The following is a 12,927-nucleotide window of genomic DNA, read 5'->3' as shown; positions in this document are numbered from 1 at the left end:
TCTCTGGCCAGGTAGTGCATCTGACCGGGTTCGGGCAGGACTCCGATGAACCCTTGACTGATATGACTTAGAGACAGCCAGCAAAGGGGAGGTGCACTCTGGCTGCAGACAGCAGGGAAATTTCACAATTTGAAAGATGGCTGCAATAGGGCATCCAGGTTCTCTGATGCAGTGTTGGAGGCCCTAGTCCAGGTGGTGGACAGGAGGAGAGAGATCTATGTCCCCCGGGGAGCATAAAGCCCTCCAGGCAACACCTCCACTGCCAGTGGGAAGAGGTTGCTGGGGAGGTTAATAGCAGGAGGTTAGCTCCCAGGACATGGCTGCAATGTCAAAAGAAGTTCGACGATCTCACCAGAGTTGTCAAGGTAGGAATCTTACCTCTCAGCTCAACTATTCTCTCCTCACACCTGCAACATCTGCAGTCTCACTACTCTCAATATTCTGCTCCACTGCTTCCCTTTACTTTTGTACAATCACTGCACTACATTTCACTCCACCTCCTTCTCCTCATACTCACGCACTCTGCACCTCCTACTCTCAGCACGCACGTCCCCACTCTTCACATCTTCCACACAACATATGAATTAAGATACACGACTAGGTGGTGAGGAATTGTTCGAATGGGTGAAAGTTTCCTTCTTCTACTGGCTGAAATTGTTATGCTAGTTGAATTTGGCCAGTTTGTACCAAGTCCTGGTAGGTGTGGACCCATAACACCAAGCTGCCCTAATTCGCCACTATCTGACCCTAAACTGGAAATCTTACAAAGAGGAGCCATTGGGATGGCTAGTGTAGAAAATGAAATATCATATTGGTGCAGTAGTGGCTGTTCTTTTGTAGATGAAGATAAATATATTTCTAGGCACTACAGAAGATTTACTGAGCAGCTGGCTATGAAATATCTTACCTGGGAGTGCTTGATGCTGACACTGGGACAGTGTTCCATTGCTTACGATAACCTCTCATCCTGATGAGCTTACCCAAAAATTAGAGGAAAAATCTGAACTGGATGCCATTTCCTTTTAACTGTCTTAGCGTAATTATGATCTTAAATATACCATAAAGCCAGAATTGCTAATTTTATAAAATATTCCACATTGTTTGTAAATTGCAAGTTAACATTTGTAGAAAGGAATAGATTTGTATTCACTTGTTAAAGTCCAGGTCACTATTGCATTTAAATGTAGGAAGAGTGACAAGATGAAGATCACATCAAGTCACAAAGTGACAGTAACAGAGTTAGCAACAGTCATCTCATTGAGGAACCCTGGAACTTTACCTTGCCGTTTCTTTTAAGTAACAGGATTTATTTTTCTCGGTCCATTCAGGCCCTGACTCCAGAGCAAAGCAGTTGAAAAATCTTTGGAAGAGGTACTATCAACCTACTTCCCTCTAGAGTCAAGTTAACCTGACTTCAGATATAGCTGAGGCACTATTCCATATATATAAAAATTCATTAGAAAAGGGAATAGTGCCAGAGGACTGGCGGACAGCTAATGAGATTCCTATATTTAAAAAGGGAGCTAGAATCAGTCCAGGGAACTATAGACCAATTAGCTTAACGTCGGTGTTAGGAAAGATAATGGATTCCTTACTCAAAGATGTAATAGAAAAACATCTAGAAACTGAAAATATAATAAAGAATAGTCAGTTTGGATTTCAAAAGGGAAGGTCATGCTTGACCAACCTTATTGAATTCTTTGAAGAAGTAACAGATGGAGTAGACAAGGGTAATGTGGTAGATGTAATATATTTGGATTTTCAAAAGGCCTTCAATAAGGTACAGCATAGTAGACTCATGACTAAGGTCAGAGCACGTGGAGTCAGGGGACATGTAGTAGAATGGATAGCAAGCTGGCTACAAAACAGAAAACAGAGAGTAAGGGTTAAAGGTAATTACTCAGACTAGAAAAAAGGTGGGAAGTGGTGTTCCACAAGGATCGTTGCTGGGACCACTGTTGTTCACCATTTACATAAACAATTTGGACTCGGGAGTTGGAAGTACAATTTCAAAATTTGCCAACGGCACCAAATTGGGGGATATAGTTAATACCGAGGAGGACTGTGACAAAATACAGGAAGGTATTAATAAGCTTTAAGAATGGGCGTGTAATTGACAAATGAATTTCAATATAGATAAGTGTGAGATATTATGGGGGAAAAATTCAATAAGGGTCCGTTTTGGGCGGTGGTAGCGTGATGCGCTACCACCCTGCGCCTGATGGACCCTGCGCAGGCAGGACGCAAGTTTGGACCCACGGGAGCACTTACCAGGCCTTGCACATGGAATCAATGCAATTTGCACTTTCCACCACCAGAGGGAGCTCAATCTCTTAAAGGGAGGATGTTTCTTAGAAATCTCTTAAAGGTAGTTGGTACCTCTTATTTGCTGAAAATAACAGTCTACTGCCTACATGGAGTCTGAACAGAGATCAGACATTGCACACGTAAAACACATCTGCAGATCCCATCCCTATGTTTACACACTGATGAGTTATATTAAAACATTGAATAAAGGTTGCGCACTACTAAATCCCACATCCTCCAATCTGCACACCAGACCTCACCAATCTGCCAATCTGAGTTGGTACCAGGCCTGCGAGAGTGCGTGCACCAAGGTTCTCTGCTGATGCACAAGAGACCTTGGGTACAAGAGGTGGACAAAAGGAGGGACATCCTATATCCGCGGGGGTGGGGGGGGGGGGGGGGGGTGGGGGGGCGGTGGGCAAGAGGCCCTCCAGACATATACTCAAAAGAGAGTGGGAGGCAACGGGGGACGAAGTCAATGCCAGGCACACAACATCATGAACATGGATGCAGTGCAGGAAGAAGTTCAATGCTTTGACATGAGTGGTCAAGGTGAGTGAGGTCAACTGTCAAGTGGCGTCTCCTACCAACTGCACCACACACTACACTCCCCATCCCCCACATACATCTACCCCCCACATATCAATAAACTCTTTCTCTCAGTACTCAACTCTTCCAATCAGTTGCTTCCTCTCACCCTTACACATTACCACTGTTTCAAGCCACCCACCCACAACTCACAGGCCACACACACTGGCAGCTATTCAACCATGACAGGCACATCACCCAGACATACGTCCCGCTTTCTTGCAGGAGAAGGTGGTGCACATCAAGAGGCAGCAAGTGGCAGTAGCATTTAGCCCCTCGAGCCTGTTCCACCATTCAATGAGATCATGGTGGACCTGTGACCTAACTCCATATACCCGTCTTAGCCCCATATCCCCCAATACCCTTGGTTCACAGAAATCTAACAATCTCAGATTTAATATTCATAAGTGAGCTAGCATCAACTGCCGTCTGAAGAAAAGCATTCCAAATGTCTCCCACCCTTTACGTGTAGAAGCATTTCCTAACTTCACTCCTGCACGTCCTGGCTCTAAATGTCCCTGCATCCTAGGAGACCTCCAAAAACAGTTACAAATGTCTCGGCAGCCAGAAGCAATAATCCAGCCACTAACCTGTAAATCCGGCATGGTCCCTTTAAATAGCACCAGTGGGGGGCTCCTCCAGGCACTCTAAGACACATTCAGATGGTCGGGGTTAAGGCTGCACATTGAGTTGAGCGTTAAGTCCAAAAATGGTGTCTATCACTTTAAATCTGCGTTGCACACTGATTGAAGCCATTTTCTCCCTACTTTACATGATTCCAGCGTTCGTTATCTGTGCCAGCACTAACTCCTACACCAAGATGGTGTCTGGCGCACGTCACGCAGGAAACATGCATGCGCATCCAAGACACCATCTTGGATATGGGAGAGGCCGTGTGGCGTCAAAACAACGGGCGCTACATGGCCCAATTTTGCGCCCTACATTTTTGTAGGAAGAATAATGGGGCCACATACTGCTTGGATAATACATCTAAATGGAATAGAGGAGCAGAGGGATCTGGGGGTACAGATACACAAATCACTAAAAATAGCTACGCAGGTTAATAAGGCCGTGAGAAAAGCAAACCAAGCACTGAGGTTCATTTTTAGAGGGATAGAATTGAAAAGCAAAGAAGTTATGTTAAACTTGTATAGAACCTTGGTTAAACCACACTTGGAGTACTGTGAACAGTTCTAGTCTGCATATTATAAAAACGATATAGAGACACTGGAGAAGGTGCAAAAAATATTTACTAGGATGATAACAGAAATGAGAAGTTATACCTATCAGAAAGATTGTGCAGGCTGGGGCTCTTATCTCTAGAAAAGAGAAGACTGAGGGGTGACCTGATAGAGGCCTTTAAGATTATAAAGGGTTTGCTGGGGTAGACGTGGAGAAGACGTTTCCACTTGCGGGGGAGACCAGAACTAGGGGCTATAAGTATAAGATAGTCGCTAATAAATCCAATAGGAAATTCAGGAGAAACCTCTTTACCCAGAGAGTGGTTAGAATGTGGAACTTGCTACCACAAGGAGTGATTGAGGCGACTAGCAAAGGTGCATTTAAGGGTAAGCTGGATAAACACATGAGGGAGAAAGGAATAGAAGGATATGTTGAGGGGATTAGATGAAGTAGGGAGGGAGGAGGCTCGTGTGGAGCATAAACAGCGATATGGACCTGTTGGGCTGAATGGCCTGTTTCTTTGCTGTACATTCTATGCAAATATACAATACAATTTTGCATATGTTAGGCAGGTGATTTGATGCAGTAAGAGCGCCAAGAATCATGTAACAGTCGTGGGGGAAATGGTGAAAATTGCAGGGGATACACTTTTTTTTGCAGATGTGGATCCAGTCTGTTTCTGTTCTTAGTCTCTCCTTATTTTAATCTAAATCAGCCTGTTTTAAAGTACAAGTGTTGTGCTCTCTCTGCCCACCTAACATTGAAATAAGTTTCCAGATGGTTATTGTAAACCTGCTCTTAAGATTGGCAAACTTATCAACACTATTTAAATTTAGAGTTTGCCAGTGAGTGGAGCTGAACTGAATGCTTGCAAACTATAGTTTGACTTAATGGTAACCAGCTGCTCTTACAGACTCAACGCACGCTTATTTGCACTTCATGCCAGGAGCTGAGCATTTGCCGACTGTAAGGCCAGATGTACACTAAGCAGCAGGAAATCTACTTCAGTGTTGGGCAGGTGGAGAGAAGTACAACACAGGTATTTCCTACATTACAACAGTAACTACACTTCAAAAGTACTTCATCGGCTGTAAAGTGCTTTGGGACGACCCGAGGTTGTGAAAGGCCCTATATAAAGGTCGTTGTTTAAATTAAAACACTGGTGAATAGAGAAACTGACTAGGGAAATTGTAGGTTCTGTCTGGCTCCTCAGGAATTTATAAGGAGCTCCCCACAACAATTGATGTCAAATGATAACGTTGCAGAAAATTTACAGACAACAATGGTGAGTTACAAGAAGTAGAAAAAAAAATCACAAATAAAAAGGTTTCATTTTTGGAAATTTACAAGCAACAGTAAAAAAATAATTTTACCCTGGGTTTTAAATCATTTAAACCACGGAATATTCTAAGCTAAATGGAGTGTTTGGGATGAAATTTTTTTTCTATTAGTGAGAGAGACAGATGCTTCTGCCAGAAGGGTGATGCTTTGATACTATGCTCGGATTTTGGAGACAGAGTGAGTGAGTGAATCAGGTCTGTACCATGGGGAATGAACCCCTTGACAGTGGGAAGATCTCTCTGATCCACTGCTTCATAAACGGCAGCTTCAACAAGGAATACAGACTCCCCCGTGGAAGAAAAAATGTATATGTTATAATCCCGTAAATAATTGAGAACAAAGGCTTCGGGAGGGGAGAAGGGAAGAATAAACAAATAAATAAAAGTACTTTCATCTTCAGCAAATACTGCAAATCCACTGTGGGATGTGGAGTAAAATCTATATATTGTGTGATATAAATAACTGAGAATAAGAGGTTATTTGCATCTTAAACAAGTTTGTTTTTTAAATGGTAAATGAATAGAATTACAAATATTCTACCATGAGACCTGCATCTTTCAGTATCTGTAAGATGTGTAATATTTTTGCCTTGTGAGGTATTGCTTCGATGTGTTTGCTATATTACAATGATGGCCAAATCGCATTTAGACTCTAGGTCCTGGGCCATCCATGAGCAAGGCAACAGCAGATTTACTGATACTCGCAATGAATGGGCAGAAAAATGAATTAAGAGAGTGTCATATTTAGACTGTTCAGATTATTATTCTGTGAACATGATGTGTTAGACTGAGTTATTTAATAGATTTGCATTTTTACGGGTCAGAATTGTTAACCTGCCATTGAAGTGTTCATAGTGTACAATTTAATCGAACACTACAGACTGAAGGGATCCTTATTTGTATACAAATGACAAACAGACTTCCAGAGAAACAAAACTGGGATTTAGGATACAGACACCTTACAAGGTAATATAATGACTGTTCCTCTTTTCAGTGCTCCACCTTACAAAAAATGTAGAATATGCATTGCATTATGTATATTCTATTTGCAAATTTGACCATTTCTCAGCTATTTTACATACATCATCGCTCTCACTGATTCTAATTTTGTCACAATGCAATCATAATGTTTTTTAAAAATCGCTTCCACTCAAAAGCTCAGGCCATGTAAATGTGAAATACTTCAAAAACAGTTCTTGTGAGCTTTCCACAATAGTTGGCATCTCCTGAGGCCCAAAATTAAATTGAAACTTACCTACAGGAATTATTGAATTCTTTAATCCTCTAATCGCTTTCCCTGAATGCAGCAACCACTGGATCTCCACATTAATCAGGGCATTACGATGCTTGAAAGTGAACCACCTTTACTGTGGGAATATTGAACCCAGCACTTCCCTCACTTCATCACTGAACTCAGCACTGAGTGCAAATAAAATGTTATTTTATGAGGTCATTGTCTTGCCAGTCTTTTCATGAAATGAGAAGTATAAAAACATTGCCTGCTGGAAGGGCACTATACATTTACAGTAGTACTTTATTTGTACTCAATGCTCAAATCAGCACTGAAGTACAGGGTTCAACATTATAACACTGAATCCCATTATATTACAAAATTGTTGGCAGGAATTGAACACTGTGAGGTAGATTTTCCACTATATTAATACCAGGGAACCAGTGTAACTCCAGCAGATGTGGGAGGGAAATTGTTTCTGAGCCATTCCACCAGCTCCATGCTAGATTTCCTGCTGGAAGTGGCAGAGGTCGTGCAGTATGCCCTGGCATCCAGCATTGCTATTGACAGTGTAAGGATTGAATTTTAAAATCACAGATAGCTTGTGTAATCAAGCACAGGCTATGACACCAAATTCGAAAATGTGAACATTTTTTTCAGAACTTTTACCTGCAGGTAATACTAGGCTGGCACGGGCTTCTCAAGCCTGCTGCAGCCAATCTACGACCCTCCCCCACTCCGTTAGGTGGATTTCCTGGAGGGGCCAACCTGCCAAAATAATGTACATGAACCTGAAGCTGGAGGACTGAGGGTGCTGAGAGGGTCACGGCCATCTTCGTGGCAGGCAGATACCCCACCGAGTCAAAAATAAGCCCCCCATTCTGCAAAGTGAAATATCCAAGCCTGTAACTTCTTCAGATGATCATAATTTTAATTTTGGCCAGGTAACAGCAGAAGATTCACACATGTCTTCTCAGCAGTGTATGGCATTTAGGCTATCCAGTTTTCAGGTTGAACTGATAACCCCCATTTTTCTGCTTCCCCGACCACTACAATTGAAAAATTTAGACATCAGTGTTTGTGTTCACACTGAAGAAACCTAATGTTCTTTCTTTATATTTGATTATTTTGTAATAATTTATATGACTTTACTTTTAATAATCTGGATTATGTTTCTGAGCTTCCTCCAAAATAATAAAAAATGACTACAAAAGATCATTATTTGCACCAGCACTGATGGTTGCCAATCCGTTTGTTTGGGCTGAACATGTCCAACCTATGATGTGGAGACCTCCTCAGAAGACTAACACGGGACGCAACCAACAGAGTACCCTTCGTCGTCCAGTACTTCCCCGGAGCAGAGAAACTACGCCATGCTCTCCGCAGCCTTCAGCATGTCATCGATGACGACGAACACCTCGCTAAGGCCATCCCCACACCTCCACTACTCGCCTTCAAACAGCCACCCAACCTCAAACAGACCATCGTTCGCAGCAAATTACTCAGCTTTCAGGAGAACAGCGTCCACGACACCACACAACCCTGCCACGGCAACCTCTGCAAGACATGCCAGATCATCGACACAGACACCACCATCACACGAGAGGACACCACCCACCAGGTACATGGTTCATACTCCTGTGACTCGGCCAACGTTGTCTACCTCATACGTTGCAGGAAAGGATGCCCCGGAGCATGGTACATTGGCGAGACCATGCAGACACTGCGACAACGGATGAACGGACACCGCGCAACAATCGCCAGACAGGAGGGTTCCCTCCCAGTCGGGGAACACTTCAGCAGTCAAGGACATTCAGCCACCGATCTTCAGGTAAGCGTTCTCCAAGGCAGCCTTCGAGACACACGACAACGCAAAATCGTCGAACAGAAATTGATAGCCAAGTTCCGCACCCATGAGGACGGCCTCAACCGGGATCTTGGGTTCATGTCACGCTACACGTAACCCCACCAACGAAAAAAAGTTATCTGTTTTTAACACAACAGGTCATTCTCTGTCTTTCTCTTCCTTTCGGATGTTTCTCTCCCTCTCTCTCTCTGTTTTGTGTTCTGGCCGTTTGTGTATTCGGTGGTCCTGTAGGTAACATCACTCTGTCTGAACATTTTGATTGCCTTGACAACGGGCAGTTGGAAAGATTATCTGTAATCACCAGGTATTGTTCTCTGAATACAAATGCGGTAACCTTCCATGGAATCCCACACTCGCTCACCTGACGAAGGAGAAAGCCTCCGAAAGCTTGTGATTTTCAAATAAAACAGTTGGACTATAACCTGGTGTTGTAAGATTCCTTACACATGTCCAACCTAGTGAGGTGACTCAAATTAAAACATTTGACCCATTTTTTACTTTTTTTTGAAGGAAAGCACAGAAAAGAATCAAAAATATCACAACTAAAAAAATATGGCCAAAATAAATACTGACAATTGGGGAAAAAAGTGAAAACCAGTAAACATATTAAATGTATTGATTTTATATAAAGGTTTTGAGAGCATCTGTCACATTCCAGACATCACATTCCAGTTGCCACAATTGTTCATTTGGGATTTGTTGGTCTTTTATACAATCTTAAAAAACCACAAAAAATATGCAAAAAAACAGTAGTAGTTATTTCCAGCTGTTTTTTCTGACCTTGAAATAATGGGGAGGGGACGGAGACAAGCAGCTGCCAATCTAAATAAACTTCCAACAATATTTGCCCTCTAATTGACCTAGGAACCTATTCAGTTCATATGGCCACAGGGAGTGCCTGAGCAGTGGCCTTAAATGGAAAGACAAGGTTAGCAGTTAATTCTGCCTTCAGTCTTCACAGCCACTGCTTATCTTCATCTTGGAGATAGCCATTATGCACAATTGCATCAAAGTTTTGAGGCTCCTTGAAACATGGGCTTTCCCCATGACTATGTTACTCCTTTTTTTCTCTGTTACTTTCGGCCATCCTCTCATTTCTCCATTACTCTCTTACTGTGCCTGTTACTCTCCTTTTTTGTTTTTTCTTTCCTCTGTTACTGTCCCCATTTCTCTTGGTTAATCTGTTTTAGGTGTTCTGTGTTTTCTCTCTGTAACTCATCACCCCTGTTGTTTTGTCTGTTACTCCAGTGTTTTCTGCCCATTGTGTCTTTTTCCTTCAGTGATCTTCAATTGCTTTCTTTTCCTCCAATAGTCTCTTACAATGGGACCAGAACTGCAAGAGGCAGGGCCAAAGCATGGGGAGCCAGGATCAGAACCATAGGAAGAAGTAAGCCAGGAGGGGGTTGAAACCAGCAAGCCTCAGGAAGGAGCAAGTGGGAGGACATGGAGTGGCCAGAATTGGCTCAGGAGGGATGGAGTCATCTGTAAATCATGCCTTTAATTTTCTGCACACGCACTTGCATTCTCCATGTTGAGCTTCAATACATTGGGAATAAGTTGGGCCAAGCTGTGGAGTACAGGAACTTGGATGTGGGCTGTGCCGTCTGCTAATGAGAGAGAATCATAGAATCACACAGCACAGAAGGAGGCCATTCGGCCCATCTTGTCTGTCCTGGCTCTTTGAAAGAGCTATCCACTTAGTCTCACTCCCCTGCTCTTTCCCCATAGCCCTGCAAATTCCTCCTTTTCAAGCATTTATAATCAGAGTCTAAACTGTCAATTATAAATGAAGTGATGTCACATTGATTCAAAGATGGGGTGAGGAAGTTTGAAGGTATGTTTGAGATTTATTTGTGAATTATTGACTTTTTCGTATGCGGTAAAGTTTTGAGTTATAGTGGGGTAGCTGAAGAATAAGCATGGTAACTAAACCTCAAAAGATTTTTGTTGCAATGTTATTAGGCAGATATTTTTTATAGAGGCAGAAAAGTATTGTGCAGTATGATTGGTTATTGTCTGTTTTCACTATTCACCAATTAGAAAGGAGAAAACAGAAACTTTGCCAATGAGGAAAAAAGATACATAACCAATGAGGAAGAAGAAAATTGATGGATATTTCACAACCACATTACAGTCACTAAGATGTTGGATGCAGTTATGAAGTACAATATGGTGATAAAAACTATTACATATATACTTAGTAGATAGACTCTGGTTGAACTCTAGTGTTGGCTACATTACTGGAGGTATTTACTGAGGACATTTACTGAACTTGACAGTGAATGAATTTACACATACAGTTGAAGTGAGAGGATCCATTGAAGTATCCTTGGTTAACAACGGTTTTGTGTAGTGGTACTCTGTGAAAGCCAAAGTGGAGTGAGACTCCCTTGTCCAGGGGGAGGAAATCTCACTCCTGATTGGATTCAAGCTCCATCCACACCAATAACTGCAGGGTATTGGTGCAAAGCTGAAAACGCTTTGCATGAACGCTACAACGGTTCACATCCATACTCAGTTTGTAGTGCGAAAGCGCCATTAAACTCAAACGGATCATTTATGTGCCTGGTGGGTGTCATTATCTGCAGATTTAATGTTTCATTAAAGGTGGCGATTGTCACTGCCGGGTGGGTCTGTGGATCGCCTCAGCGGTAAAGGGCGGTGATGGTGTCCAGGCTGATCTCTGCCTCGCACTCGTACTGGACCCCGGCCGGGAGCAGCAGGTTCCTGTGGTCCCTGGGGCTCTGAGCTGATGAAATGTTGGAGACCTTGTCGAAGGTGACCTCGTGTTCCTCGGGCTCGGTGACCGAGTGGGGAAGCTGGTTGGGGAGACCGCTGGCATTGACCACAGCCGGCGTGGCGTCCTTCTGGAGGGTGGTGTCGTGATGGTAGGAGGCCAGCTCGTTGCTGAAGTTGACAGCCTGCACCGCGTTGCTGGGGCAGAAACGTGCGCAGCCCAGGATGGTGGTGAAAGCCTTCCTGAAATCCGCGTTGAAGGCGTAGATGACCGGGTTGAGGGACGAGTTGGCCCAGCCGAACCAGACGAAGATGTTGAAGGTGATTTCGCTGACGCAGGGAGGCTCCCCGGCTTGGTACAGGTGGAGGTCGCAGAATGGCACCATGCAGTTCAGGACGAAGAAGGGGAGCCAGCAAAAGACAAAGACCCCCATTATTATAGAGAGAGTCTTGAGCACCTTGGTCTCTTTCTTGAAAGAGGTTTTCAATGCCGCTTCGTGCGGGCAATCGGCCGTGTGGTCCTGGCAGTTCTGGGCGTGCTCCACTGCCCTCTCCAAAGAGGAGATCCTCCGGATCTGGGTCTGAGCGATGCGGTAGATCCGCGTGTAGGTGCCGATCATGATCGCCACCGGGATATAGAAACTAATGAGGGAGGAGGAGATTGCATAAGTCCTGCTCAGGCTGGAGTCACAGTTCCCCGTCCTATTACTGCCCTCGCCCTCCAACTCTTGCAGCAAGTCCGCCTCTGCCTTGTGCCAGTTCAGTTGCACGGGGATGAAGGATATCAGGATGGACAGTGTCCAGGCCACCCCGATCATCACGAAAGCCACCCTCTGGGTCATCTTCCGCTCGTATCTGAAGGGACTTGCGATGGCCCAGTACCTGTCCAGGCTGATGATGCACAGGTTGAGGATGGAGGCGGTCGAGCACATAATGTCAAACGCGATCCAGGTGTCACAGAAGGAGCCGAAAAGCCAGTATCCAGCCACCTCGCTCAAGGCTTTCCAGGGCATCACCAGCACGGCCACGAAAAGGTCGGACACCGCCAGCGAGATGACGAAAAAGTTTGTGACTTTCGACCTCAGGTGTCTGAACTTAATCACAGCCAAGCAGACCAGAGTGTTGCCCAGGAGGGTGGAGAGGATGAGAAGGAAAAGCAGGCAGCCGGTGACCGCCCGCAGGCTCAGCTCCGTCCTCACAACTTCACCTTCTCCAAAGGTCGTGGTATGGTTCGTTAGGTTTCCCATGGAGATTTTTCCTTTTTCTCTTTATAGAATCCACCGCTTCTATTTTAGCGCAAAGGAGATTGTACAGCTCCCCGATCTTCAAAATCATTCCACATTTTCTCTCGCACCGTTACTTCTTCCTGAACATGAGACAACGCACCTCGGCTTCTGGGACCGAGACCCTGTATCGCCTGTCCCATCAATGATGGAGCAAAGTCAAGAGGAAGGTTCAATCTGACTGCCGCCCCCTTGAGCATTGGGTTTTACTACGAGCCTGTCGATTGGGTTATGTTTTTGTAACGCAAATATATTCAGTAATGGATAACGGAGCCGTTCTCAGTCCGGTGATGCTCGCGTTATTTAAAAAAAACAGTTGTATCTCACAGATCTAAGTTAAAAGAAACACTTCCCAACCATTAGTTGCAAGGACAGTATGCATTAACTATAATA

At 44.1% G+C, this 12,927-nt stretch overlaps 1 protein-coding gene across 1 annotated transcript; it reads right to left on the bottom strand.

Annotated features, from left to right (window-relative positions):
* Window positions 1-5,158: 5,158 nt before the first annotated feature.
* drd6b (dopamine receptor D6b) lies at window positions 5,159-12,438 on the bottom strand. Its single transcript, XM_068002664.1, has 2 exons — window positions 11,180-12,438; window positions 5,159-5,204 (listed from the first exon to the last, which is right to left on the bottom strand). Exons 1-2 carry the CDS (start codon window positions 12,262-12,264, stop codon window positions 5,159-5,161), a joined length of 1,131 nt encoding a protein of 376 aa, XP_067858765.1. The 5' UTR covers window positions 12,265-12,438.
* Between the last annotated feature and the right edge of the window lie 489 nt (window positions 12,439-12,927).

This window comes from Heptranchias perlo, chromosome 21, assembly GCF_035084215.1.
Source record: "Heptranchias perlo isolate sHepPer1 chromosome 21, sHepPer1.hap1, whole genome shotgun sequence".
Taxonomy (NCBI): Eukaryota; Metazoa; Chordata; class Chondrichthyes; order Hexanchiformes; family Hexanchidae; genus Heptranchias; species Heptranchias perlo.
This window is presented reverse-complemented; position numbering and strand designations above follow the sequence as displayed.

What these genes read in the sequence shown, in the direction of transcription:
- drd6b (XM_068002664.1), bottom strand. Translation starts at nt 12,264, where the DNA reads ATGCCCTGGAAAGCCTTGAGCGAGGTGGCTGGATACTGGCTTTTCGGC. An exon ending in GAGATCAGCCTGGACACCAT is followed by an intron (nt 5,205 to 11,179) that starts CACCGCCCTTTA and finishes CCTTTATATAGG; the next exon opens with GCCTTTCACAACCTCGGGTC.